General features: G+C 39.6%; 1 protein-coding gene across 1 annotated transcript; it reads right to left on the bottom strand.

Moving 5' to 3' along the window:
• Positions 1–1,866: 1,866 nt before the first annotated feature.
• si:dkey-33c9.6 (breakpoint cluster region protein) lies at positions 1,867–20,964 on the bottom strand. The gene is made up of 22 exons (XM_067579771.1): positions 18,701–20,964; positions 18,400–18,512; positions 17,584–17,688; positions 14,741–15,028; positions 11,317–11,424; positions 11,166–11,220; positions 11,034–11,086; positions 10,778–10,915; positions 10,498–10,613; positions 10,113–10,269; positions 9,883–10,002; positions 9,710–9,785; positions 7,703–7,798; positions 7,404–7,478; positions 7,126–7,223; positions 6,586–6,687; positions 5,340–5,503; positions 4,922–5,061; positions 4,178–4,312; positions 3,836–3,941; positions 2,714–2,855; positions 1,867–1,998 (listed from the first exon to the last, which is right to left on the bottom strand). Exons 1-22 carry the CDS (start codon positions 18,750–18,752, stop codon positions 1,897–1,899), a joined length of 2,541 nt encoding a protein of 846 aa, XP_067435872.1. The 5' UTR covers positions 18,753–20,964; the 3' UTR covers positions 1,867–1,896.
• Between the last annotated feature and the right edge of the window lie 4,765 nt (positions 20,965–25,729).

The following is a 25,729-nucleotide window of genomic DNA, read 5'->3' as shown; positions in this document are numbered from 1 at the left end:
CAAGCCCAAGTTCAGCAAGTTTCACCGTCACACTGTTTTTGGGACACACACACACACACTCACTCACACACACATAGGGCTTCTGTTAACCTGAGAGGCATAGGGTCAATCCCTGTGATCCGCTGCCTGCATGCCTTCCATACAGACACGCCGCCGACACAGCAACCCGACTCCCGGCTAGATTAGGACTAATCAAGCATGGCGCAGCTCCGGGCAGCAACTCCATGACACACACACACACACACACACATAGCTACACTACAACACTCATATGCTGCAAACATGTGCACACCAGCAGTTTGTGTTTTCATACAAATTGATGCCAAATGTATCGTAGTGAAACGCTTTTATCAAGAGCAAAATCACTGCCTCCATCCTCACAGCTTTCACCCATGTTTCTGTCACTCTTCATTCACTCAAAACCATATGCAGCAGCTTCAATAAAGTGTTTGATGAAGCAGATAAAGAATTGATACTATCATGCAATGTTGAAAGGCTGGAAAACATGTAATTTAAATAAAGTTAATGGCACTTTTAAAAGAAAAATCAAGAGTTAAGGGGTCAAAGGGTCAGGAAATTAACTCATATGGTAAAAGGTGGAGGTTCATGTTTCTTTTCTTACTTTAATTATTAAAACAGGTTTATAAAAACAACTCAACCACAATATATAGTAAAGACATTCCATATAAATGAAGTTACTGTGTAATGCTTGTACTTGAGACAGTCTGTCACAGAGCCAGAATCTGACTTCTCCCATTAAAACATTTTCCCACAATCCCCAGGTGTCGACCAGTCGTCTGGTCCAGTCTTTGGTCACAAGTGTCTGGGATGTCTCAGGCCTTCCTTGGCTCTGTTCCCTTTGTAGTCTGCAATGGGAACCTCATTTTGTCTTTGTTGTCGTCAAGCGGAACCCTATTTTGGCAGCCGCTGTGTTAGAGGGGACAGGTGATTTATGACGCCAGAGGCACCCGGGTGATCCCATGTTTTTTTTGTTTTTTTTTTAGGGGGACTTATTCTGGATGTTGTTATGGCGTCCGCACACACGGCAGAGTGTGTTAGTACTGGGAAAGCTGGACTTGGGATCCAGGATTAGCGATCAAAAGACTAAGAGGGGGTATTGGGGTAAAAAGGTTGGAGGTAACACTAACCCGGCCCGTCCAGGTGGTGTGGTTGAAAAGAGACTCCCATCTGTTGTGCGGATGGGTCGAACATGGGCCGTATGTGTGTGTGTGTTTGCTTCCAACATGCTGTATGACTGAGTGTGTATGACTTTTATGGAGGCGTACAATTTGTGGTGAACTCCGTCTAGTTGGAACTGAACCATAACCGATTGGATTTCAGGCTCGGGGAGGTGACCCCTGACTTTTTTACAACATCTGCAACCCCGACTTTTGCTCAACTTCACATTATTTTCTGTTCCACCAAGTCCGTCAAATACCAAGAACACCACAGTACCAAAAACATTTTCACTTTCTGACCAGTTTTATTAAAAAAAGATGAAACATTTTTCCACTTTGAAACTCAAATTATAGACAGAAACGTTAGTGTACTGTTGAGTTTAGAAGATTTAAATTGAATTGTTCACACATATGTTCAAGATACAGAGACATTAGAATGTAAAATAGTTAAATACAAATAGTTCTGTCTTAGAGTATTGATATCCCATATGGAGGAAGTCTGGAATGAGTTTAAGTCTTTTTAAATATCTTCACATGTGATCACCTGCTGAACCAGACTCATTAAAATGCGCAAAATTCTACTAAAAGTTGCTAAAGAAGTTAAAAGAAAAGAACAGTGTCTGTCCATATTTTATAAATAAATAAATTTATTGTCCTACAGTCTTTATTCAAATTTTGTACACATACACACACACACATCAGGACACAGATGGTGGTCTCACATGTGGGTGGTCTCATCTTCAGCGTCTGTGTCATGTGGCAGAGAGATCTGGGCTTCAGGGAGGTTGTTGCACTGCAGGTAGCAGAAAACCACTTGGACCTGAACACAAAACACGCACAGAAAGTAAGACAGGTTTATAAAAGTATCACTTAACCTTTGCACTACAGCTAAAAATATGTAGGTGGAAAGTAACTGCTTGTGATACATGAGCTGTTGTGTTGTTAGTTCCTGTCTTTGCTTGAATAAAAACACTCAAAGCACTTTGCAATGGAGTTAAATATTTTTGTTTTATATTATTTATTATAATATATTATTGTGCAGCATTTTTAACTCTTTACTCAACTTTTACATCTTTCAGTGTAGTTTATTTCAAGGCAGAAGCTTAAGTAAATAGAATTAATTGATCCTACTAAATATATTTTTTTAAAAAGATTATAATTGCTCATAAATCATTTATTTATGGGCTGTTTTTTTAGCAACCTGGAAGAGTTTATCTTCTGCAATTCAAAAAGCAAAGCTTGGTGGATATTTTATAAGCTGACTCCACATATAAATATATTTATATTCAGTATTCCCAATCAGAATTGTATTCCTGTCAGTGTGTAGAACGCTTCCAAAGACGTTTAGAGTTTCCTGTTGGGAACATTTTCTGTGGTCTCAGTTTTTTTCTAAATTCCTGGCTACAACCCTGATCTATGCTAAAAGTTATATTTTACTCTCCAATTTGCAGCTGTTTTGAAAGCAATGAGTTAATTTTGGTAGACAGTGTGTTGAAGATGTCCAATACTGTATCAAACACCAAAGACATGCCAACCTGTATCACCACCTCCTGGGAGATATCCATAGTGGGGCCGTCGTGTCCCAGTCCAACCACAGGGGGGCGCACAAGGCTCGGACCAAACACTGTAGCCAGGTTCAGCAGAGTCATCTTGTTTATATCATGCCTCTCAGAGATTCTGGAGAAAGTGGATTTTTAAAAATTGATTAAAAAAAATAGTCAATTTGTATTTTATTGCAAACCCTGCACACATTTATGTTGACAAAAAAAGCTGCATTTCAGTTTTGTTAAGTAAAACAAGTCTTGTCAGTTATGGACTGCAGAGTGAACGACGATTAGAGTTCATATCGGGAGGAAATCAACAATCTTGCAGAATGGTGCACAGAGAACAAACTACTGATCAGTGTCAACAAAACTAAGGAGCTGATGTTTGATTTTAGAAAAAAAGGGGGCAAAGACACACATCCCTGTCTACATCAGTGGAGCAGGTGAACAGTTTTAAGTTCCTGGGAATCAGCATCACAGAGAACCTGTCATGGACATCAAACATCTCCACCCTAGTAAAAAAAAGCTGAGAAACGACAGTATTTCTTAAGGAAACTTATGAAGGCTAAATTTTCATCCCAAGTTCTTGTTAACTTTTACAGAGGAGCAATAGAAAGCATCCTGACTGGAAAAAATTGGCATGAGATGTGCACAGCCCGAGACTCTGCAGCTGGTGATTAAAACTGCCCAGAACTCATCTACCGAGCGTCAGTGACACCAATGAGGTGAGGAGCCTCTTGCACAGAGCAGCGCAAAGGTTACTGAAAGACAAAACCAACCCCAACCACAGTCTGTTCACCAAAGATACTGAAATATCTGCTGTCTTACCACCAGACTACAGAACAGCTTCTTTCCCCAATACATCCTTTGCACTCCAATATAAAAAACTGTTTTTGTGAGTAGCGTTAAGGGACTACAAACTACATTTCGTTATACAACCATGTGTTGTAAAATGATAAATGAATCTTGAAGTTATTTCAGAGAATGTAAGGTCAATTTTACCTCCAAGTGAAAACACAGAAAGTTCAGTCTGATTAGAGTACAATGGTGATACGCTATCAGCTGCTGTCAGCGTAAGACAGGAGTGATGATGTGGTGTTGTCTGATTCTGACCGTTGGAGGTGGTGCAGCAGGTAGACGAAGGTGTGGCGGTTGGCGTCGGGACAGGACTGCAGCAGGGACAGCATGGAGACCAGCCGCGAGTTCAAGTCCTGGATTTCTACAGGGGGAAACAATTCACATACATGTACGGCAGTTAGTTCACTTCACTGAAGGATTAACATTTGATTAAACGATAGGAAGAAAGTCAGAGTGATTTAGATTGGTTATTGCCCATTTTGTCTGTCATTTTTTTGTTTCAACTCTGTAAAAAAGTGTCAATATCAAATGAAAAAAGGCCTAAAGAGGAAACCTCTATGATTGTTTTGTCATATGTTGGCAATGTGTCAGTCTCACCCAGCGTCCTGGCCAGACTCTGAAACAGCTCAGCGGGGATGAGAGGCTCAGGCAGCTCTCTGAAGTAAAGTTTGAGGACACCGGAGACAACGTTCACTTCTGCTCTTCTCAGCCTGGTTACTGCTTCACGCAGATCTGAGCAGGACAGACAAACGGTGAATCAGAATCGTAATCATCTTTATCGGCCAAGTATCTTTACACATACAAGGAATTTGACTCTGGTTTAGTGGCTCTTAATGTACAGAACAAGACAACAATCTTCAGAAATGCACACAAGGAATGACTAATATACTGGTGAAACCGTTTCTGTGAACTGTAAACAGGATAGGAATAGTAGCAATGACATAAATATTAAATACTAAAAAAATTATATGTAGTACGCAGTATGATCTGCATTTGGCTAAAACCTCCTTCCTCATTACACAGGAAAACGCCTCCCCGTGGTGCTGAGCATGTAGACCTGTGGCTGATAGCTGACTGCATGTAGCCACAAGGCACAACATTTTGTCACCTTCTTGAACACAAATGTGAGCCATCAGATAATTCAACACTGTTCAATGTTCTGTTGCAACCCAAAAAAAATGATCTGGAGCTTTCTAAACACTTTTTTTTGAAGAGGAAATGCATGCAAAGTCCTTCCTTTTCACAGTTTATATGACAAACAATTATTTTAAGCAGTTGAAGTGTATGAAAATAACTCTGAGTCATCTGCACAAGCTAATGTTTAGCTGTGTGTTTTCTTACTGCCGTTGAACGCTGCCTTGAGTGTGTTGATGTCACTGGCGGTTCCTGAAACCCTGTAGATGCCCACCTCACCCAGGCCTCTCCTCTCCACCTCCTCCACGCAGCATCGCACCACATGGGGGACCAGCACTCCTTCCAGTCTGGCAGGGGATTCAAAGTATTCAGAAATACACCTCACATGTTTGATGATGCATTGCTTGTTTCATTTCATTTCATTTCAGGCTCCCACTTATGCCACACTTCCACTTCTCAGCCACACTCCCCCGCAACATAAACCGCCTCACTTCCTGAAACTAGCTACACAAAAAAAAAAACAGCACAGGGAGGGAGATAAAACTCTGTACTGAACTGATACTTTCAGTTTCGAGCCTTTTAAAAAACCTTCGTGAGCCCAGACAGGGTCAGTGTTTGCACTTACTGAGCCACAGTTTCAATCGGCACACCGAAGACGGGCTGCTGCTGAGCCGCGGAGCTGGGCGGGTCAAGCTGGTGGTGCGAGTACTTCAGGGAGAGAGTCACCTCCACCTGGCCCAGGTGTAGAGTCTGTCTTCTCCATCGCTTATTCAGGGTTTTAGATTCCAACTAAACAGACAAACACAAGATATCTAAAAATAAATTTGCATTCATTGATTTTTTAGCTACTTGTGTTGCCAACACAATAAGCTGTAGACATAATATTGATCTTAAAAGGTTTCCATGGAGATTTCTTGTAAACAAAGTCTCTTCATATTCAGTGTTACAAAACACATTATGTGTTTCCTTCACATCTAGCAAACGTGTTGATTGCATTTCCTTCCTCATAAAACCTTTGCAAAGCTGATTTTTTTTTGGAAAGTATTTTAAATCCTGCATTTTTTACATCCATGTTTATAAGGTAAGTCTTCCTCTCTGCCTTCTCTGGTGCATTGCTGCATTTCATGGCACGTTACCACCACCTGGAGATCATTGGAATAGTGCGAAACCTTTGGCAAGACTAACGTGTCAACCACATGCGCACCACAGCATCAAGGTCAGAAACTCCTCTGGGCGTCTTTTAAAGTTATTATAGGAAACTTGTTAGCAAATAGTTTCTTATTTATCCATCAACCAGACACAGAGCATCATTAGCATTTATTAAGAGTCATGTTGCCAGCCGCCTCATGAACCTAAGTCCAATATTTACTCTCCTTTTAGCTGTTTTTGTCTCCACCAACTCCTGAAAGAAATATGTGGCTCTTTAGCTACTAAATGCTCCACTGTGTTCACCATCTGTCTGCTGTTTGGTGCTGGACAGGTAGTGAACAATTTATCAGAGCTTTTTTGGCTGAAAACTGCTGCCTGCTGCAGGAAACAAGACTGAGAACGAAGAAAGTGAATCATAACCGCAAAGTCCTAAAACCAAAACTGTCAGCTGAAAGAAGCTAAAACGCTCCACAAAGCTGAGAGGAACTCAAGAGTCCAGTGATAACTGTTGATTCACCACTACAAGCAACCGCTTTCACGTTACACATTATTACTTGAACCCTTGTTGATATAAAAATATTGATTAGTGCAGCTTTAATATCACAGATTTTGATATTTTACATGAGTTTTAATCTTTGACTCTTGATTTAATTTGCACACTTCTGTGATATGTTTTCCTTACAGATGATTGATAATACAGCTGAAGTCATCTGTTTTTGTACCTTTACAGAAGTTTTTCCTAGGACAGCATCGTCCCCTCCGTCGGACTGACTCACACAGAGCAACCTCAGGTTCTGTGCCTCGTCCACCTGGAGAGACAGCTCCTGTTTGAAAGAAAAGATGGTGGCTTTAATGCTGACAATGGCAGCAGTGTTCCTTAAGCTACAACAAGAGCATTCATGTCTTATTTTAAGCCTTTCAGTCCTGGCTACCGGTCAGGTTTAGTGTCAGTTTTTTACTGCCACTGATCATGTTTAAAGCACGGCGGGGACCGCGCTCTGGCCACACTGCAGGATTTTTAATCCCCTGTGAGTTGAAGCAACAGCCTGACATGTAGGATGCTGTCTAGACATGAAGAAGTCATTTACCACCTTGTGCTGCTCGGCGAATCATCTGCCTGCTACAGTATGTCTGTCAAACCTACAGGACCATATGTCAGGCAGCCAGAGTCACTGAAACACTTGAACTACATTCATATTTTTCCTGCTTTCAGGTTTATACACCGATTGAATTATTTGAGTTAAGAAGAGATCGAGTCTAACCTGGTCCCAGTGTGGGTTGAGGCTGTGGATTGAGGAGTGTGTCTTTGCCTGTTTATCGTAAAACTCGTAGCCGTCTACTTCCACACACACATACACACCTGAAAGAAAAAGAGAACCAAAAACTGAGTGACCTATTGACCTCTAGTCCATCATTTACACAGATGATCTGCCTCCCCCCTCCTTTAAACTGAAAATAAATGTACATTACAGTTCACTCTGAAACCATAGTCATCATGTTACATCTCTTATTTTTCACTAAATAATAATATCAAACATACAAGCTGGTTGCTGCAGGCCGCAGGCAGAGTGGATCGCCACACTCAGAGTCCCACACAACGACTCCTTGTCCTCTCCTAGATACAGAGAGAGAGAAATATATTTTTAATTTAACTGTCCTGAACAGAAGTGAAACTTAATAGGACATGAAGAAAAGACATTAGGTACTGAAAAGGTTTGAGGTCAGTATGAAAAGTTCCAACAGTTACACCTCACTGCGTCATTGCGTCGTACTTCAGATGGAGGATGTGATTCTGTGGTGAGATATAGATGGGTAAATAGATAGAAATGGCGGTTATACCAGTGATGGTGGTGTGTAGCGGCGGCTGTTGGGTCATTCTCAGCTTCACGCATGCGCTGGTGAGGGTGAGCAGGTCTGGAGGGACAGTTTCTATATCTGACCAAACACACGTGGCAAATAAAAGCACCGATTAGATTACAGGACCATAATAAAAAGAATTAAACTGAAGCCCACAGACTAAATATTCTAATTAAGAACAAAACCAGAAAAATTACATGTTAAAATCCAGATACAGCAGAGCCTCCATAGCTGGCCTGAGGCAGAAATAAACTGAGGCTGCTCGGCTTTGTGAGGAAAACCATTGTATGAATATGTAAGAATGCTTGTGTGAACTTGTGTGAAAGGTTAAAACACTTAGCGATAGTCAAAGAAATGATGTTTGTGCATCTGAACGGTACATTCCTGTGTGAAAGAAAAAACAAAGAACATCTGTTCATTGTGAAACAGATCTTGCCATGTCTGTCTGGGTATAATCATGAATAGAGAAGTCACAACAAGCCCCGGAGGTTGGTGTGAAACAGATTAAGAAGTATTCACCTCGTCGTTCAGGTCTCACTCCTCCTACAACAGCTCGTACGTCTGTATCGAGTGCGAGTGAGCCATGAGCTGAGCGTTATGTGAAAATGTGACTGTACTGTATTGAGAAATTTACTCATTGAAGGCAAGTGCAGTACGTGAATTACCACAACGGCTTCAAGTTTTCACTTTTAGCTTCTTTTTTTTAATGAAAAGTAACATTATCTTATGGGTTTTTGTGCTATCCATTAAAAAAAGCTTAAATGCACAATGCTTTTTGTTTAATTGTGTGTTTTTTAGCATCATGTGGTTCACCATTAAAGGGGCACTCTAGCAATTTAATATTGCACTTTCATCAAGTTGGGTCACTCAAAAGAAAACAGATTAAAGGACTTGGCTGGTGATTTTCTACATTTTTCTTATGTGCAGAGCCGAACAACAATGGACTCATCCTACTTACAAGTATCATATGTGTATCCAAAGCCTGATATATAATATTCCTCTGTGCTACAGAGCTCCTCTGTTGTCCGAATGCTGTTAAAAACACATCAATGAGCCACATCGCTGCACTGGCTGACATGTTCCTTCACCAGGAAGAGCACAGGCTCGGTAGTTAGTTTATAAATGACTCCAAAGATCCAAGATGATAACAGCGATCACATTTTCAGTTTCTGCAGAGTAGTTCAGTCTGACGCAGACACACATGTACATGAGGTTTGTCAAACCTTTCACCTCAAGTTTCTCTCAAGTCATTCGGTTGATGTGCAAAACCGATGATGTGCCTGTTTAAAATTCTTTGGCAATAGCTATTTTTTCTATATTACAGTACATTTCATTATGATGCTTTTACAGTAGTTTTTAAACAAGCCATTTAATAAAATAGTATTGTTTTGACAAATTGCAAATGTAGTCTGTAAGACAAGATGTCTGTTTCTGTGCATAATTATCCATATCAGTTATTTCCTGACACAGTTTCTCACAGGCTGCCAGCATTTTTACAAAGCCTGAAAGAGAAGATCCGCTTGAAGGGAAACATACTGTACAAGCCCTAAAAGGTGATTTGTGCTCAGAGGACATTTCAACTGTTTTTTGTGGGGATTTTTCTCACCTATGCAGACTGTGCCGTGTGTCATAGCTGCCATGTCACACCTTCATGCCACTCAACTACTCACTACTTCTCAGAAACTAGCAGGGTGTTCAGACCTCGGTATTAAAGCTACCTCACATTGTGAATTCATACGTCCGTTTAATGTGTTTGTTAAACAAATCAAAGAAAAGAAAACATGACTGGAGCGAGACATGTGCACAGTTATATTTTGGTGTAAAGCCAGTTTTTATTTCATACAGTTCATATGAACTTAAAAAAAGTTTGTTTTTCCGTATTTCAGAAAGCCACAAAATGAGTAGCGGATATTTTTGCATCTAGCGATTTGATTATATCTAGTAATTCTACTCACAGCCTCATAGATCATCAAAAAGTTTGGGACTTACTGTCTGTGGTGAGTTTGTAGATGGCTTCTCTCCATTCTTCAAGTTCATACAAAGAGCAGAAGAGGAGAGTTTGACTCTGCGGTGAGACAAAACATTTGTCTTTGATTTTAGTCTGTATTATTGATGACAGCAGCTGCACTAATATATTTGGATGTGTGTGTGTGTGTGTGTACCTTGTCACTTGGGCTGTGTAGCTCCAGCCTGTAAACAGGGAAGTGTGTGAGCAGCATCATCTCAAATTGCTCCAGTTTCTTCTTGTTGCGAGCTCCCGAGATCGAACCCCTGGATCCCTTCTTCATACACACACACACACACACACACACATTTTCTTTAATCATTTCTCTGTGAAAACGACTGGTCTGACTCTTTTCTCTCTGAGTTTCTGTCCGTTTCACATACGCACCGCGTGTTGCTGTAGCTGCTGTCGGAGGAGGTACATCTTAGCTCTTATGGCGTGTAATCGGAGGTGTGTGTCAGCTGTTTGTTCCTGATCTTCAACCCAGCGAAGTTTGAGGCCAGCGAGAGGCAGATACCAGCAGAACCTGTACTGGTCCTGCTTCCTGGAAAGAGACGCGAAAAAAAAAAACATATTGGAGGAACATACAGTACAAGCACAGACAGACACTTAACACAAAAACGTTGCGATATATATTTATACATGACATGATTTCGGTTGCTTTGATTGTATCTCGCTTTATAAAACACAAAACCTTTAATACTTGTAGTGTTTTTCTAACCTCTGGAAATGTTGAACACAATTCCCACAAACCCTCACGTGCTACACTCACCCTCTGTTCGCAGGTTTTAATCTGGTGCACAGCAGGAGATCGGTGTAAAGAAAGAGGTGACGTAGACCACGTTCCCCCTCATGCACCACAAAGCCATCACGCATCAGCTGACGTCTCTGGAATACACACACACACACACACACAGAAATGTTATGTTGTGAGTTGCATTTTGATGCTTCTATACCGTACACTGGCCAGACTGTGGGGGGTGAGCAGTGAGGATGACGGGAAGTTTTTCTACATGCATTTACCCAGATGTTCGTACTGTGTGAGTTCTCACCATGCCGTGACTGAGCGTGACCTCTCGTTTGCACTGTGAACTCTCGTTGACACCAGACAGGAAGCTGCGTGACAACCTCAGAGCTTCCTGTAAGACTGCGTAATCTTGGTGCTCCACTGGGGTCGCCTTCAAGAGATCCTACAGGATCACAAAGAGGCCAAAATTAAGTTTTATCAATGTGGCGCCAAAACACAGAAGCCCAGTGTTAGATACAGAAATGTACAAATGAAAAATAAATTAATCTGGGTTTTCTCACACGTAAGACTAGTGTGGTCTTGGTTACTCTGTCCAAAGGTTTGTACAGTAGAGCTGTAAAGAGAAAGACGACAATCAGACACAGTGACGGCCAACAAGTTATTTAGCAAACACGTTTCAGTTTAGTGTGTACCTTCAAACGTGTATTTAGTCCGTGTTTTGTCTGAGCCGTTGTTTGACATCATGCTCTGGAAAAGCAGCGGAAGTGAGACAGCTTGTTAGGTGAGCATTCATGCGTTCAAGTCTGTTCTTATAGGAGGTGCAGAGTGTTGAGCTTGTAGTACCTGGGCCAGCGTTCGGAAGCGAGGGTCTGATTGCGTGCACTTCCTCACGACTTCAACCGCTTCCTCGTAGTTTTGGATGAAACCACCGTACAGACCGATCTGGTTCACCTGCATGAGCAAAATAACAGATGTAATGGATTGATGCAGTGAAGGGACGCGGGTGAACAGCTGAGTCAATCTCTCAAAGTGATTGATTTGGGGTTTTTTTTTTTTTAAGATGCAGAATTTCTCTCCAAAACAAGATATCTGTCATGCAACAAACAACAACAAAACATTTCAGAGAATGATGAAACACTATTTAGTTGTTAGGCAACCAGCTGTACATTTTAAGCCACAAAACTTTCATAGGTGTCAACATTCGTTATAACAGCAGTTCCCAAAATAGGAGGGGGAAGCTCCACTAGAAGAAAAATGTGAAATGAAACTAAAAATTGAACAGACCTGAGCTGCTAAAAATAGAGCCATCGTTTGTTGTTTCTTTCACTTGTGCATTTTCAGCTGTTACAAGTCAACGTACGCTGATTCATTTACAAATGAAAAAAAACAAGAATGCCGTGATGCTACCAAACATTTATTCAGAAACATGACAGACTTAATTGGGGGGAGGAGGAGGTCTCAGGCTAGCTGGAGAGTTTTGTGCGTAAAAACACTGGCAGTTCCAGCAAAGCTTAACTATTTTTAATTTGCATGGCAGAAACTAATGAAAAACATGCATTCAAAATAATAATATTTGACAGAAAAAGTTTAAGAGCCACTGTCCTATAAGACAGATGAGACTTTCCCCGCATTTTGACTTGACTTTCTTGCACTTGATTGACATCTCCCTCGTTCTCCTGAAAGTTTTTTTTGCAGCTTTCTTTCAGCTTTCCAGGCTGGTCAACTTACTCCTTTATTTTTCTTTATATAGCCCATGTGGTTTGTTGGCCTCACTTCCTAGTATTGTTCCATCCAGCTGAGACCTGAGCGGAGGTCTAATCAGCCAAACTAACTAAGAACACCTGTGCAGGTCCTTTAAGGTGGCTATTATATTGAAATGGATATAATTATATGGATATGAAGGATTTGATCCTTAAAATACATATGAATCGGTTTCGGAAACTCTTAACCCTCCTGTTGTCTTCCCGTCAACCATGCAACTCTTCCAGGGTCAATTTTGCCCCGGGAGGACAAAAGTCCACAGATGCTATAAATTTTAATAAAACACCCACAATTCAATGAAATGAACCATATGGAACCATCCATATGATTTTAAGGCAATTAGATGAAAGAAAATCCATATTTCTGATATAGAAACATTTGAAATCGGGTCAAATTTGACCCGAGGACAACAGGAGGGTTAAGCTGCTTTAAATTCATCAAGAAACATTTTAAAGAGTCATTCTGTCATCAGAGTCGACATGAAAGAGTGGCACTAAAAGAAAAGACAGTATTTATGTTTACATGCTTGTATAATGTTCTGTGTATGGCTGCCATGCAGACACATTGTGAAAATAATACAGAAGTTATTAAAACTTTGGGAACATAATGTGCTGATGTGACTCATGTATTGACTGTGTGTAACTGTGTGTTTGTTTGGGGAAGTTACATATTTTTATGTGGAAACCATTTGTTCCAACAGTGAGAGTACTCTGGCGGTTTCTTTCTCTGGGACTATTTCAGGTCAGTGTTGTGAGGTTTCAGACTCGGGTTCGTATTGGACACAGAGATCAAAACCTCAGTATCGTCTCTGGAGATTTTGGTTATTTTAATGTCCCGAATATTTCATATAGTTACAGTGAGATATTTTTTTTGAGCTAATTCTGTTTCTTCCAAGTAATTATCCTTTAAATGACCTAAAAAAAAACTGATTTTTTAGGAAAAACAATGAAGTTGATGAATAAAGGGGAATTATTTTCCTGACATGTGATGAATTCAACATTTGGACCATCATGACAGGATATATGTATATACAACCTGAAGTTTCTTCAGTTTTCTAGTGCAGAGTTGATTATTTGAGTTGTTCTGGGGGGACTTTGTTCTCATGACTTCAGTGTGCTTGTGTCTCCAAAATCCTGCATAAAACTGCTTTGGTCATTTTTTATTTTTATTTGTTATTTCTTATTTGTTTCCCCTGGCCATTGTGCACCCCCAACACCTGCCACCATACTGCCCATGTCAGCCCTGGAAGCACACATCCTTGTTCATAACAAGGTGCCCTTAACACACACAGCTCTTGGCCCACCCTTATGTGGAGATCAATCAAGATTGCTGTCAAAGCACAGGTGATTTATAGGTGGTCATTAGGGCGTCACTCACCAATTCCAAGGCTTCACCTTAGAACCCTCGTTAATGTCATTAATCACACCTGTGCATTTCCTGCTGTGGTAAAAACTTTGGTTTGGTTTTGTTCATATGAAACAATATCTACATATACGTTTTGTTCATATAAAAACTACATACTGTAGTTGCAAAAATGTACACATTAGATTAGTTAGTATGAGATATGGATCTGTGGTCCTGTTCGAAAAGTAATGACGTAATCATTCAGATTTTAAATCCTAAATATCAAACATGTTTGAAATTATTGGGGTGACCCTGATGAGTCTTCAAGCAGTTCTGGAGGTTTATGATTTGATCCGTAAACTCCTCACATTGTCAGATAAACTGGGCCAAACATCGGTACCAACCGAGGTCCCAGACCAGATTTCTCTTCTGATTATCAGGAGGGATGAAACAAGGATAAATCGGTCCAAAACTCCTGTAGTCTGAGCTGGACTTTAAATACTATTTGCTAGCTAAGCACACTAAACATGCAGACAGCTTTGTCAGCCCCGAGCCATCCTACTTTCAGCAAACCATGCTTGATAGTGTACGAGGGAAACTTATGGACAAACCTATAAGCAGAAAGCTTTCAACAGCAATAGCTCATCGTGTGGCTACAGCTTAAAGGCCAGTTAACATTGTGGGGGACGAGGGTCTGCGTGAAATAATTCGGATCGCATCCAACAACTTATGGAATTTCCATGGAGAACCACCACCGTATCGAATATACACAACCTGTATGATGACCAAAGAGCTTTCTTACTCTCCCTTTCCAATGTTTCCTTTAGGTGAAACAGTTCCCCATGTTGATAAGAGTATTACCACTTAACAAAAGTCCCTTTTACAGTAAATTTTGAACAGATAAAAAAATTTGCAATTAATTTGCAATTGACTAAGCCCTAAAAAATACTGATAAATGCGACTTTAAAGCTACTTAATAAAAGAGGGAAACTGATTTTAAGGACTTAAGGGCACAAAGTAGACAAAGTGTTTCAAGCTTGGCACTTTCCCAGAGGTTGATCTAGAAATGGTTTGGTAACTCTACTTTTCCTCAGTTTCTTTGTGGATTTCAAAAATTGAAGCATGACACAGGATAAAAACACCAAAACAACAACAAACTCACCATTTTCAGAAACAAATCTCCCACAATCAGCTCAAAGCCTTTGTGTTTCAACTCTTCTGTCTCCTCACTAAAACGCCTCATCTCCCACTCCGGACCTGACTCCTGCTCCGTACGGAGGTCTGGACTGAGCTCAGTCTGACATTGTCCGCTCAGTCGGACTTTCAGACCTGAGTAGAAGCTTTGGTGCATGTCTCTGAGCTCAGGAACCTGGTAGAAAACAGTTTGGACCTGTCGACTGGAGAGAACCGGCTGGGAGGTCCCGGCTGAGGCCCGCAGAGCCTTCATGGGCTAAAAAGAAAAAAAAAAAATAGGGACAGAATGATTGATGGTAAATACAAAAGTCAGAGAAGCAGAGAAGCTAAAGGCCAACTAATGTGCAGTGGTGGAAGTAAGTAAATAAGTAAAAGTACCAATACAGCAATGTAAAAATATTCCATTACAAGTGAAAGTCCTGCATGAAAAAAAATCCTACTTAAGTAAAAGTACATAAGTATTATGAGCTTGATGTAGTTAAAGTATTGCAGTAAAAGTAGTGGTTTGGTTCCTCTGACTGATATATTACTATATATGACATCATTAGATTATTAATACTGAAGCATCAGTGTTAGAGCAGCATGTTACTGTTGTAGGTGCTGGAGGTGGAACTAGTTTCAACCACTTTATATACAGTTAGTTTAGTCCAGTGGTTCCCAACCTAGGGGTCGGGCCCCTCCAAAGGGTCACCAGACAAATCTGAGGGGTCCTGTGATGATTAATGGGAGAGACAAGAAGAAAAAACAAAGTTCTGATACACAAATCTGTTTTCAGTTTTTGGACTTTTTCTCTAATCTTTGATTTTTGGTGACATATTGGATCATTTGAACATTTATTGAAATGAAACCATGTGAGAAGTTTAGAGGGAAAAATCACTATTTGGTGCAGCTGTTAACAACTCATAGACATGTGAAATGTGACCTCGACTACACACTGCTTTTTGTAAGACATCAAAAACCAAAAATGTTGGAAACCACTGGTTTCATCTTTAACAATGTGTTGTATTTTAAAAGCTTGTTATATGATCCATTGTGTCAAATCATCATCTGAAAAGTAACTAAAACTGTTAAATAAATGTAGTGGAGTAGAAAGTACAATATTTCCCTCTGAAATGTAGTGGAGTAGCAGTATAAAGTAGCATCAAATGGAAACACTCGAGTAAAGTACAAGCACCTAAAAATTGTACAAAAGTACAGTGCTTGAGTAAATGTACTTCATGTTACTTCCCACCACTACTGTAGTGGGTATGAGGAAAAAGTTGGTGAGAAGAAGAAGATGTAATGAAAATTAAAAAGAGCAACAGGTTGTGGTGAGGTGAGAAAAATAAGAATGTGCGAACATACCGAATTGACTGCACAGTTCACATTTCTTACACCCCCGAAGCATCACTCACATTTCAGCGGCCTCTCAACTTACACATACGCACACACGCTCAAACCACCACTACTTAACGACAAGAATAAACAGCATGAAAACCAGACACACCCATACAGTGATACATACACACTGCTGAGCCACGAGAGTGCAGATTAAAAAAAAAAAATGCAGCGTCCCAGACAAAACATCAACTTTCTGACTAATTTCCCACGTTTTTTGCTTCCTTTTTTTTTTTAGTTTAATGAGTCACAACATGTAAGAGTGTGGAAACATGGGGTTGTTGTTACTGTTTATAGCAGAGAGAAAAAGGAGGAAGAATCTGATCAGGAAAGCACCCAGTCACTCATTATGGCACCATCACTTCCTTCCTTTCTGCTACATTGTGGATCTTGGCCCCCATCACTTACATTGAAAGCACATCATAACAGGAGGAATAATTACAGCGAGGAAAAAAAAACCTCTTTCGGTGTCCATATGGACGTCTGACTGCTGTTTTTAAGACACACTTGTAAAACTGTAAACCCGTCCTTTAACGCTACATCTGTACGCTTGATAAAATCTGCGAACCAGATGAAAACATCACATCTCATTTGTTTAAAACACACACACCTTGGCCAAGACCGGTTGCCAGGCAACCAGTGGACACTCCAGGAAGTTACCTCCCATCTTTTTTTTTTTTTTTTTTTTTTTTTTTTTTTTGATTAAAGAAACAAAATATAAAATGTCAGTGAGTGAGTTTAATAGGAGCTGGGAGGCAGATTTTGTTCACCGTTGTTTCCAGACTATCTTAACCGGCTGTAGCTTCACTTTAACCGTGCAAACATTAAATAAACATTAAATCAATCTTGTCGTCTGGGTTAAGTCTCTGCAAGAAGCCAAATAACTTTTTTTTAATATATAAAGCAGCACATGTTGCAGAGAAAAAGGGGAACCTCATCTGTGACGGAACAACGATGGAATTGCTGTTTGTGGTTAAATGAGGAAGCTGAACAGTGAAGACGTTGGATGTGTGAGCTGCACATGTATGACACACGTTAACCACATGCAGCAGAAGACGCTGCTCGCAAATAGATACAGTAAATATACAACACCTCCCGTGTGTTCATGTAAAGCAAAACATCGTCTCAGGAGAGCAAGTTGAGCTCAAGCTAAAAGCCGCTTGTTGATTCGGCTTTAGGAAGCATGATTTTTTTTTAAAAACATGTTTAATTCTCATGAGAGCTGTGGTGAAAACAGAACAGCAAAGGGGAAGTTAAACAGTGATAATAACAATAACATCAACGAGCTTTTTCTGCCTTTTAAATATAGTTCAGACAAGCGAAAAACATGAAATGTAATGTCAGTAATAAAAACAAGAGAGGAGAACTGATTTTTTTATGTTTGTGTGTTTGTGTGTGTGTGTGTGTGTGTGTGTGTGTGTGTGTGTGTGTTACCATCAGCAGTGCCTCCAGCTCTCTGAGGTAGACCTCCTCGCTCTCCAGGATGCCTTTCAGGACCGCAAGTCTCCTCTCGAACATTTCCTCCAGGCTGCATGACGTCTGAATCGCACGTGTTCAAAAACACACATCGGAAACACATCAAAGTCAGTCTCAAACTTAAACCATAGTCATATTTTTTTAAGAGAGTAAATACTTTTATGTTCTGGTTTCAGGAGTCCTGGAGACCCTGAGTCTTTCTTTAACAGCTCAAAAAAACAAAGTTTACCTTATTTAGTGTAATAAAACAGTGATTTCTGTGTTCTTTTACCTAAATCAACTCTGCACAGTTTGTGGTAAATGGAATTTTTTGTAGGAAAACTGCTTTATTTTGCTATTATTATCATTATTATTAACATTTTTACAGATACATAAGTGGAGTCCAATGAAGAAGATAAGCCAATGTCAACAAAACACAAAGATACAATGTTTTATCAGTTTTATTCTCTGTCTTTTTTGCCTCGGACACTGAAGCACACATGTCCATTTATTTTTGTTTTGCATAGATAGTTAATCTAGGTAGATGGATCATAGATAAATGGAAAACTGTTTCCCATGATGTTTAATATGACGAGGAAATGTTTACAGTATTGAGATGTTTTAGGATGCATCTTTACTTGCATCTAAAACCACATTTATGTCCTCGCTGGCTTCTCTCTCGTCTTTGCAGTTTAAAAATGAAACTACTTATGGAGTAGGTTGACCACTAGAAAATTCAGGAAACCACAGAAATTTTTTTTTTTTTTAAATTTTGAGGTGGAAATGCGAACTCACAGGGGTGTCAGGGAAGTCTAAGCATTCTGCTTGCAGAGGGGACAGGAGGCAGGACACCGCCTCCTCTTGGAAAACATCCTCCTCCAGGACGTCGGGCTGTGGTTCCACTTCAACTGTCACACAAATGCACAATATACAGGGTGTCATTCATTCATCCATTTTGACTCAAGACCATGACAAGTCTCTAGACAATATAATAAAAAAAAACAACAGCACGCAGCATTAGTTGTGCTCCTAAATTGCAAAAAGTGGCTCCTACTCACACACATAAAACGACACACACACACACTCCCTCGCTCACCTGGTATATGGTGCAACTTCAGATATTCCACAGCCTCTCGGTAGATGTCCATCGGAGCTCTAAAAGGTCTTGTCACTCGCAGCGCAGGCTGAGCTCTGGAGCTCTAGAGACGCAGCTCGTGAACACACTCAGCCGGTGACCAAAAAACTTCCTCTTTCTATCGATGATGCGCAAAAGGGGAAAGTGCAACTTCCTGTCTGTGTGAAAGCCGATGAGAACTGGCACCTGATGTATCATCCATTCTCACAGTTGGACTTCACTTTCTGCGAGTGTGTTGATTATAATTTCACTATATTTGTTTTGACTAGTCGCCAACATTATGATCAGCTTGTACAATTTACAAGTCGTTATCAGTTTACGAGCTGCACATGTATCTAAAATGTCAAACATAAACCTTGTAATGAGTCACAATGCAGAATAGTCAACAACTTAACTGGTAATGCAATTTAAATAGTGAGTAATAAAGAGTTGATAGCTACATATTCAATTTAAATTCTATATCTCAGAGTTTATAAGACTAACCTGTGGAGATCAAAGTATTAGTATAAAATCTGAACCAGCATCTGTTTCATTAACTGATTAAAATGACAGTAGTGACTTGTGAGGAGGATTTAGCAGCATAACAAACTGACTAATGATTGAACATGAGTATGATAGCAGCTAATTATAAGTAAAGGTTTAGTGACTGGTTTAGTGGTTTTTAAAGAACGATCAATGACCATGACATATGTCAAGTTAAGTCCAGGGAAGACTATTTTATTTATATAATCTAAATTTATATCAGTTATTGATAAATTAAACAGATTGATGGTCCTAGCAGCATAATGTTGCATTAGTTTATCCCTAAAAAAACTGTTAAATGGAAGCTATAGAGGCTCTATGTTTAGTCCAACGCTGCCCTCTACAGTAAAACAGCTGTTAGCACAGCCTCATATGTCTTCTTTCATTCTTATTTTGCATCTGTCCAACCAGCGGTGGTGGACAAAGCACTCAGATCCTTCACTTATGTAAAAAATACACCATTACAGGTAAAAGTCCTGCATTTAAAGTCCTATTCAAGTAAAAAGTACAGACTTATTTTCAGCTAATTGTGATTAAAGTGTCCCTCTTGGAAATTGGCCCCAGTGACTGATATTGATTATTATATTATTAGATTGTTAATGTTGACGCATCAATGTATAAGTAGCATTTCACTGTAGCTGGTGAAGGTGATGCTAATTTATCTATTTCAGGTTGTTTAATCCAGTGGTGCCCAAGATGAGTGGCTGAGGGGTTGTGAGATGATAAAATAGATGTTCTCATATTCATTCATTCAATTCATGTGTTAATTTTTTTAACTTTTCTCGAATTTTTAGGAAATACTGGATAGTTGTACCTCTTTGGGCCTTGAACAGTTATTTAAACAAAACCATGTGAGAAGTTTAGATGTGAAATGTTTCTTCAGTGGAACTGCCAACAACTCTCGTACATCAGAAACACGGCAACAGCCCCCAACCACACAATGCTTTTTTTTTTCACAACAGTCGACCACACAAGCATTTGAACAGTGGTAGAATAGGTCAGCGTACTGCTGCTGGTTTGTGATTTGTAGTGCTGTGAAAACAACATCACAGATTCACAGCTTCGCCCTTCTGTCTGCAGAGGGTACATCAAGCCATATATGTAGTATATACAGTTCATTCATTTGACATTGACTCACACATATAATTGAAAAGCTTGAGTTACAAACCTGAATTTTGTGTTTCTAATTTTGAAAAGGCTGTTTTACCTCTATATCTAAAACATATCATTAACGTAAACAAACCATAAGTAACTTTATAACTTAGATGTAGCAGTTGTCTGGTGTTAAAGCCTATATATTAAAAATGAATGAATGCTCCAATCATCGGGCTAACCCTTAGTTTATATTTGGATCATGGATTGTGCTTTAATTTGAGACATACACTACTACAATCTTAGTAAAATATCTTGCAAATAAACTAAATAAATTTAAGTAAAAAAAAAAAGAAAAACTTTTGTCTTTATGTGTCCTATCCCTAAATGTCTTAGTTAAATACGAAAATCACACAAAAAAAAATATATCAAAATTATCATTCATGAGCACTTGAAAGCAACACAACTGTGACCATATTTTTCCTCCTACAGGGGTCACTGCAGTCCCAACATCGCCATAGCTGTTATATCTGAGTAATAACCTAAAAGGAAATCTAAACTGTATGATGATCAGTCTTACACTTCATCATCACGCTCAGGGGGGTGACGGTCACGTGAGCCCGACCCCCCCTCCCACCACCACCACCACCACAGGCTACGTCAATCCTGTGAAACTGCGATAACCACACGTGCAGAACCCAATGTGCAGAACCCAATCAATCCAAAAGTTTTAAATGACTCCCTACCTTTGCAGGCTTGCAACTGCCTTGTGGTGCAATACTTACTGTACATGTTTACTGACACCTGTAAAAATACAGTAACACTGTGCAGACATGCATGCAACATTCTGCATATGTGGAATTCACTATTTGATGCAAGACTGACACAATCCACAAGAAATGTGCTAAAAGCCATCTTTCACAGTCTAAAAGGTAAAATTCTTGAATGCAAAATTCTCTTAACATAAAAGAATAACTAAAAATAAACATAGACATAACTTGGCTATATGACTTGAATGTATTATTTTAACATTGGCTGTCACTTTAATACAGTCACTCAATGCTTCAAACTGTCCAGCATCCGGTACAGACTGCAAGTTGTTTTTGTTTCATATAAAGATCATTATGTGGGAAAATTGTGTTTGAATTCTTATCATTGAAAAGGATTTAATCATTTTTCTGCTCACAATGCTGCTCACCTCCTCCCTCAGGTGGGAGCAGGGCTGGTTCAGTGGTGGGAGGATGAGGATGAGGAGACAGGAAGAAGCCTGAAGCTGCGGGGCCTGGTACCAGGCACGGACAGGTACAACTGATTTTGTGTGACTAGCTTGATAAAAGTTTGCCTGCACTGATTAAATGTCGGTTAAAAGCGGAGCTAAATGTAAACACTCGAAGAAATTATGTAAGGGGAGCATAAGTAGCCTGTTTCACTAAGCTAACAGGTTAATTTCCACCACTCACGGACTACACCCACCATTATTTGTGAAAAACTGGGAGACATACTGTCGCCCTTTCTTTTCTCTCCCTTATCTTTCTTTTGTTTTTGGGAACCAGGAGTTCCTATCTGAGATTAAAACGCAGTGTGTTTCACTGGCAACGATATTTTTGTCCTACTCTGCCTCTGATTGGCTAACTGTGACATCCTTACCCTAATTCTAACCAATCGCAGTCCTCATACCTCAAAACCAACCAATCCAACCAACTGAAGCATCGAGCACTAGCCAATCAGAGGCAGAGTAGGGCGGGTCATGACCTCCCTCTGGCTATCACTCTTCGGCTACACTGTCGAAACACATACTCCTGCACTCCGTGTCCCACTCCCTATCTTGTCTCTCCACAATTTCCCGAAAAAGGAAACTAAATCATATCTGGAAACTTAAGGAAAAGAAACAGGGAGTTTACCGAACTCAAGGCCACTGGCCCTGCCTTTTTCTTGTTATAATGAACCCATATGAGTTGAGTCATTATATCTCCTGAGTACTGGCTTGACTAACTGGAAAAATGAAACTTAGTGAACTTGAAATTACCAGTGAAACACAAAATAAGACTTAAAGTACAGGTAGAGAGAATAAAACAGGCAAGCAATAAAATGTAGTAGAGTGGGGAAACTTCAAACAGCAGCTTGTATAACAATATCAATAAAAACAGTGACAGTAAATATATGAATACATTAATTAATTAGGATAGGAATCCACAAGAGCAGCTCAAACAAGTGTGATAAGCATCCTCAGCTTCTTTCAGATGCACTTCTGAATGTTTTAGCTGCATTTTGCACCACCTGCTGTCGATGTAAAAAGCATTATAAACACTTTAGTGACTGTATGCACATCATCACCACTGTATGTAGAAAGGACAAACTTGGAAATGTTTTTCAACTGAGTGAAGCTAAGATTGAACAACCGCCAGGTCAAATAACATACCCAAATGTTATATTTGCTTGACTTGCACTTTCATCCTTTACATAAGTAAAACAAATAAAAGCACTAAATAAGAGAATCTCACATTTGTCCTTACTTAACTTAGGAAACTCAGAAATGACCGGTGTCTCTTTTTTCCCTTTATTTAGTACAAAATTACATATTTCTCATTATCAAATTATTCTGAGATTATGAGTCTGTAATATAAAGTGTTATCCCTGAGTTTATTGCTCAGTAACCAATAACTGAACCAGTGAATGTAACCTTAATTAAAGTGCTTGTGCTTCACTGCTCTGATGACCCATGATTGAACTAAACCACATTCATCACAAAGTTATTTTTTAAAGAATACAATGAAAGCAATCCCTGCTGAAATAAGTGCACAGCTTTTGTCGCTAGGTTGAGGTCCATGACACATGATCTTATGTCAACAAGGATCTATAAAGTTTGCAATGGATTATTGCAAAACGATAAATAGCTCTGCAAGCAGTGTTTAAAGAAGGTAAACATGGCAGTGAAATGTCTTTTAGCATCAAATCTAGTTTGTTTTAAAGATTTTTACTTTCTCATTTTCCAGTTTACATCGGAAAATTTTAACATGTAAACACCTTGGTGAGAGTTCTTCTGCAGAGGTGTGAGCGGTTTGCAACACTGGCACTCAGATGATGCAGTTTGAAACTATCACAAGCAAGCCACCTTTTTCACCTTTCTTGTGCCCAGGCTGAGTATTCACAATGTAAGATTTAAAAAAAAAAAAGAAAGAAGAAAAAGATAGGACTCTCTTTTTATAGGTTAGAAAACAAAACAGTATTTTAACCAACCTGTAGTGTGTGACAATGCAAGAGAGGCTCCCATACATGATCAACACACCCTCAAGACAAAATCAGTGCTCTTTGCCAAACAGGAAATACCTCTCCTAAAGTGTTTTTTCCCAAAGATACAAAGTTGGATGATATTCAAACTGAATGTGTGTTTTCAGCCAACATTTTGCATCACAGTGTTCACTGTTTGTCTTTCAGAGAAATGTTCCAATTTCTCCTGTTTTTTTTCTCCCCTCAGTTCCAGCTGCAACACTTATCAGTGTTTTGAACATAAAAAAAAAGCTTTATAGAAAAATGAGAGAAAACTATTAAAGTCCCCCATCACTCAAGATGTGTTTTTCTTCTTGTTCCTTCAGTTGGATGTTTGAGCTTCACTGTACAGAATGATGTATGTGCAGAGTTTGACACTGGAAGTCTGTTTTTACATTTATCTGCTGAAAGTGGAAAGTTTCTCTTGTGCTCATTGAAAATCTCGTTTCAAAATGCGGGTCTACGAGTATGATTTGTGAGATCACAACTAGTTTTGAGCCAATCGTGGTCCAGTATTCAACTTACACAAGTGTGATGTGGAAACTTGGAGCCTTCAGTGCATAAACACTGAGAACGGACTTTACAGTGAGGTAGGAGACATCTTGTGTCCAGCAGTTAAACTTCTGAGATGAGACATATTTACATATTCATAGATTCTTGAATTTTTATTGAGAGCAAAGGAGGAGATGTGATTTTAAGGATTTTAACGTGGTAATTGTACTTTTTTTTGTACTTCAGACACATATTATTGATCCAAGCAGAGTACTTTTAGATGCCTTAATACATGTCTGGAGGGGATCTTTAAATAAACTCCTCCATTGATGACATGATCGTCATTATAACTATCACCACAAAGAGGAGAACGCAGACAAAGAGGGAAAGTTTTATTGTCATTATCTACTGCAACAAAAGTATATTTACAACTGCAATGAGGCTGTACTTGGGCATAGCTGACATTAGCTAAATCCTAACATGCTGATGTTTAGCAGGTATAATGTTTGCCATGTTCGCCATAGTTTCACATATTTGCTAATTAGCATAAAGTACAGCTGATTTGAATGTTATTAGTTTTGGGGGTATTTAAGTCATAAACCAAAGTATTGAACAAATTGAAATTTTGATCTGATCATATATCTGATCTGATAGGGTCATCAAACTCATTAAATTCATCAGCTGGGGATCATGAATGTCTGTACAAAATTTCATGGCAATTCATCCAATGGTTGTTGAGTTTTTTCAGCCTGGACCAAAGATGGTGGACTAACCATCACAGTGACATTGCCATCCCTGCTATTGTGGCTAAAAATACCAAAGATTTGGTACCAATACAAAAAGATAAGGTAAACATTGCTCACACACATCCAAATTTATTAATGTGGTAGGAAGATTAAATGAGAACTTGAGTGAAGCGAGCCATCGATTATGTTGGTTGCCCTCACTAAGCAGTGAGTACCGATAGAAGTCGACGAGCTTCCTCCTAAACTAGTGCAGGTGCTGCTTTACGTCACGTGAAAGCCTGAAACCAGGGGTCCTTTTCTCTGCTTCACTATTGAGCAGTGGCACGCATTCACAGCAACTCGATTTCCTGTGATCTATATTTACCTGTTTTCTCTATGTTGATGGTCAGGAAGTGGTACCTTCCCACAAGGTACACCTCCACCCTGTACTTGTTTTTCATTGCACCAACCTCTGAAGGGCAAAGGCCTTAAGCTGAGAGATGTGTGCAGGAACAGTGGGTTCAGTACGTATCCCTGGTGTAGAATGATTGTCTGAGGGGGTTTTTTGATAATAAAAAATCTTTCAGCTCTCCAGCTATCGCAATCTGATACAGATCAAATGATTTCCCACATGTGCCATGGGTTAGTTTTGTTTAAGTGGTCCTCAAATCTGTAGCGTGCTTTTGCTTGGTGGTCTTGATTCGGCTCTTAAGGTTTGTCCTGGCTTCTTTGTGTGCTGCATTGCCATCAGATTTGAAGGCAGGGCAGTTTTTTCAAACCTCACTATTTATCTCAGGCTTTTTGATGCAGGAAGACAGATCTTCTACAGACGAATACACATTTCTCTTGTGTGGATTTGTGTAGTGCTTTGGTGCAAACACCACTATCCTGT

Source organism: Thunnus thynnus, chromosome 22 (genome assembly GCF_963924715.1).
Source record: "Thunnus thynnus chromosome 22, fThuThy2.1, whole genome shotgun sequence".
Lineage (NCBI taxonomy): Eukaryota > Metazoa > Chordata > Actinopteri > Scombriformes > Scombridae > Thunnus > Thunnus thynnus.
This window is presented reverse-complemented; position numbering and strand designations above follow the sequence as displayed.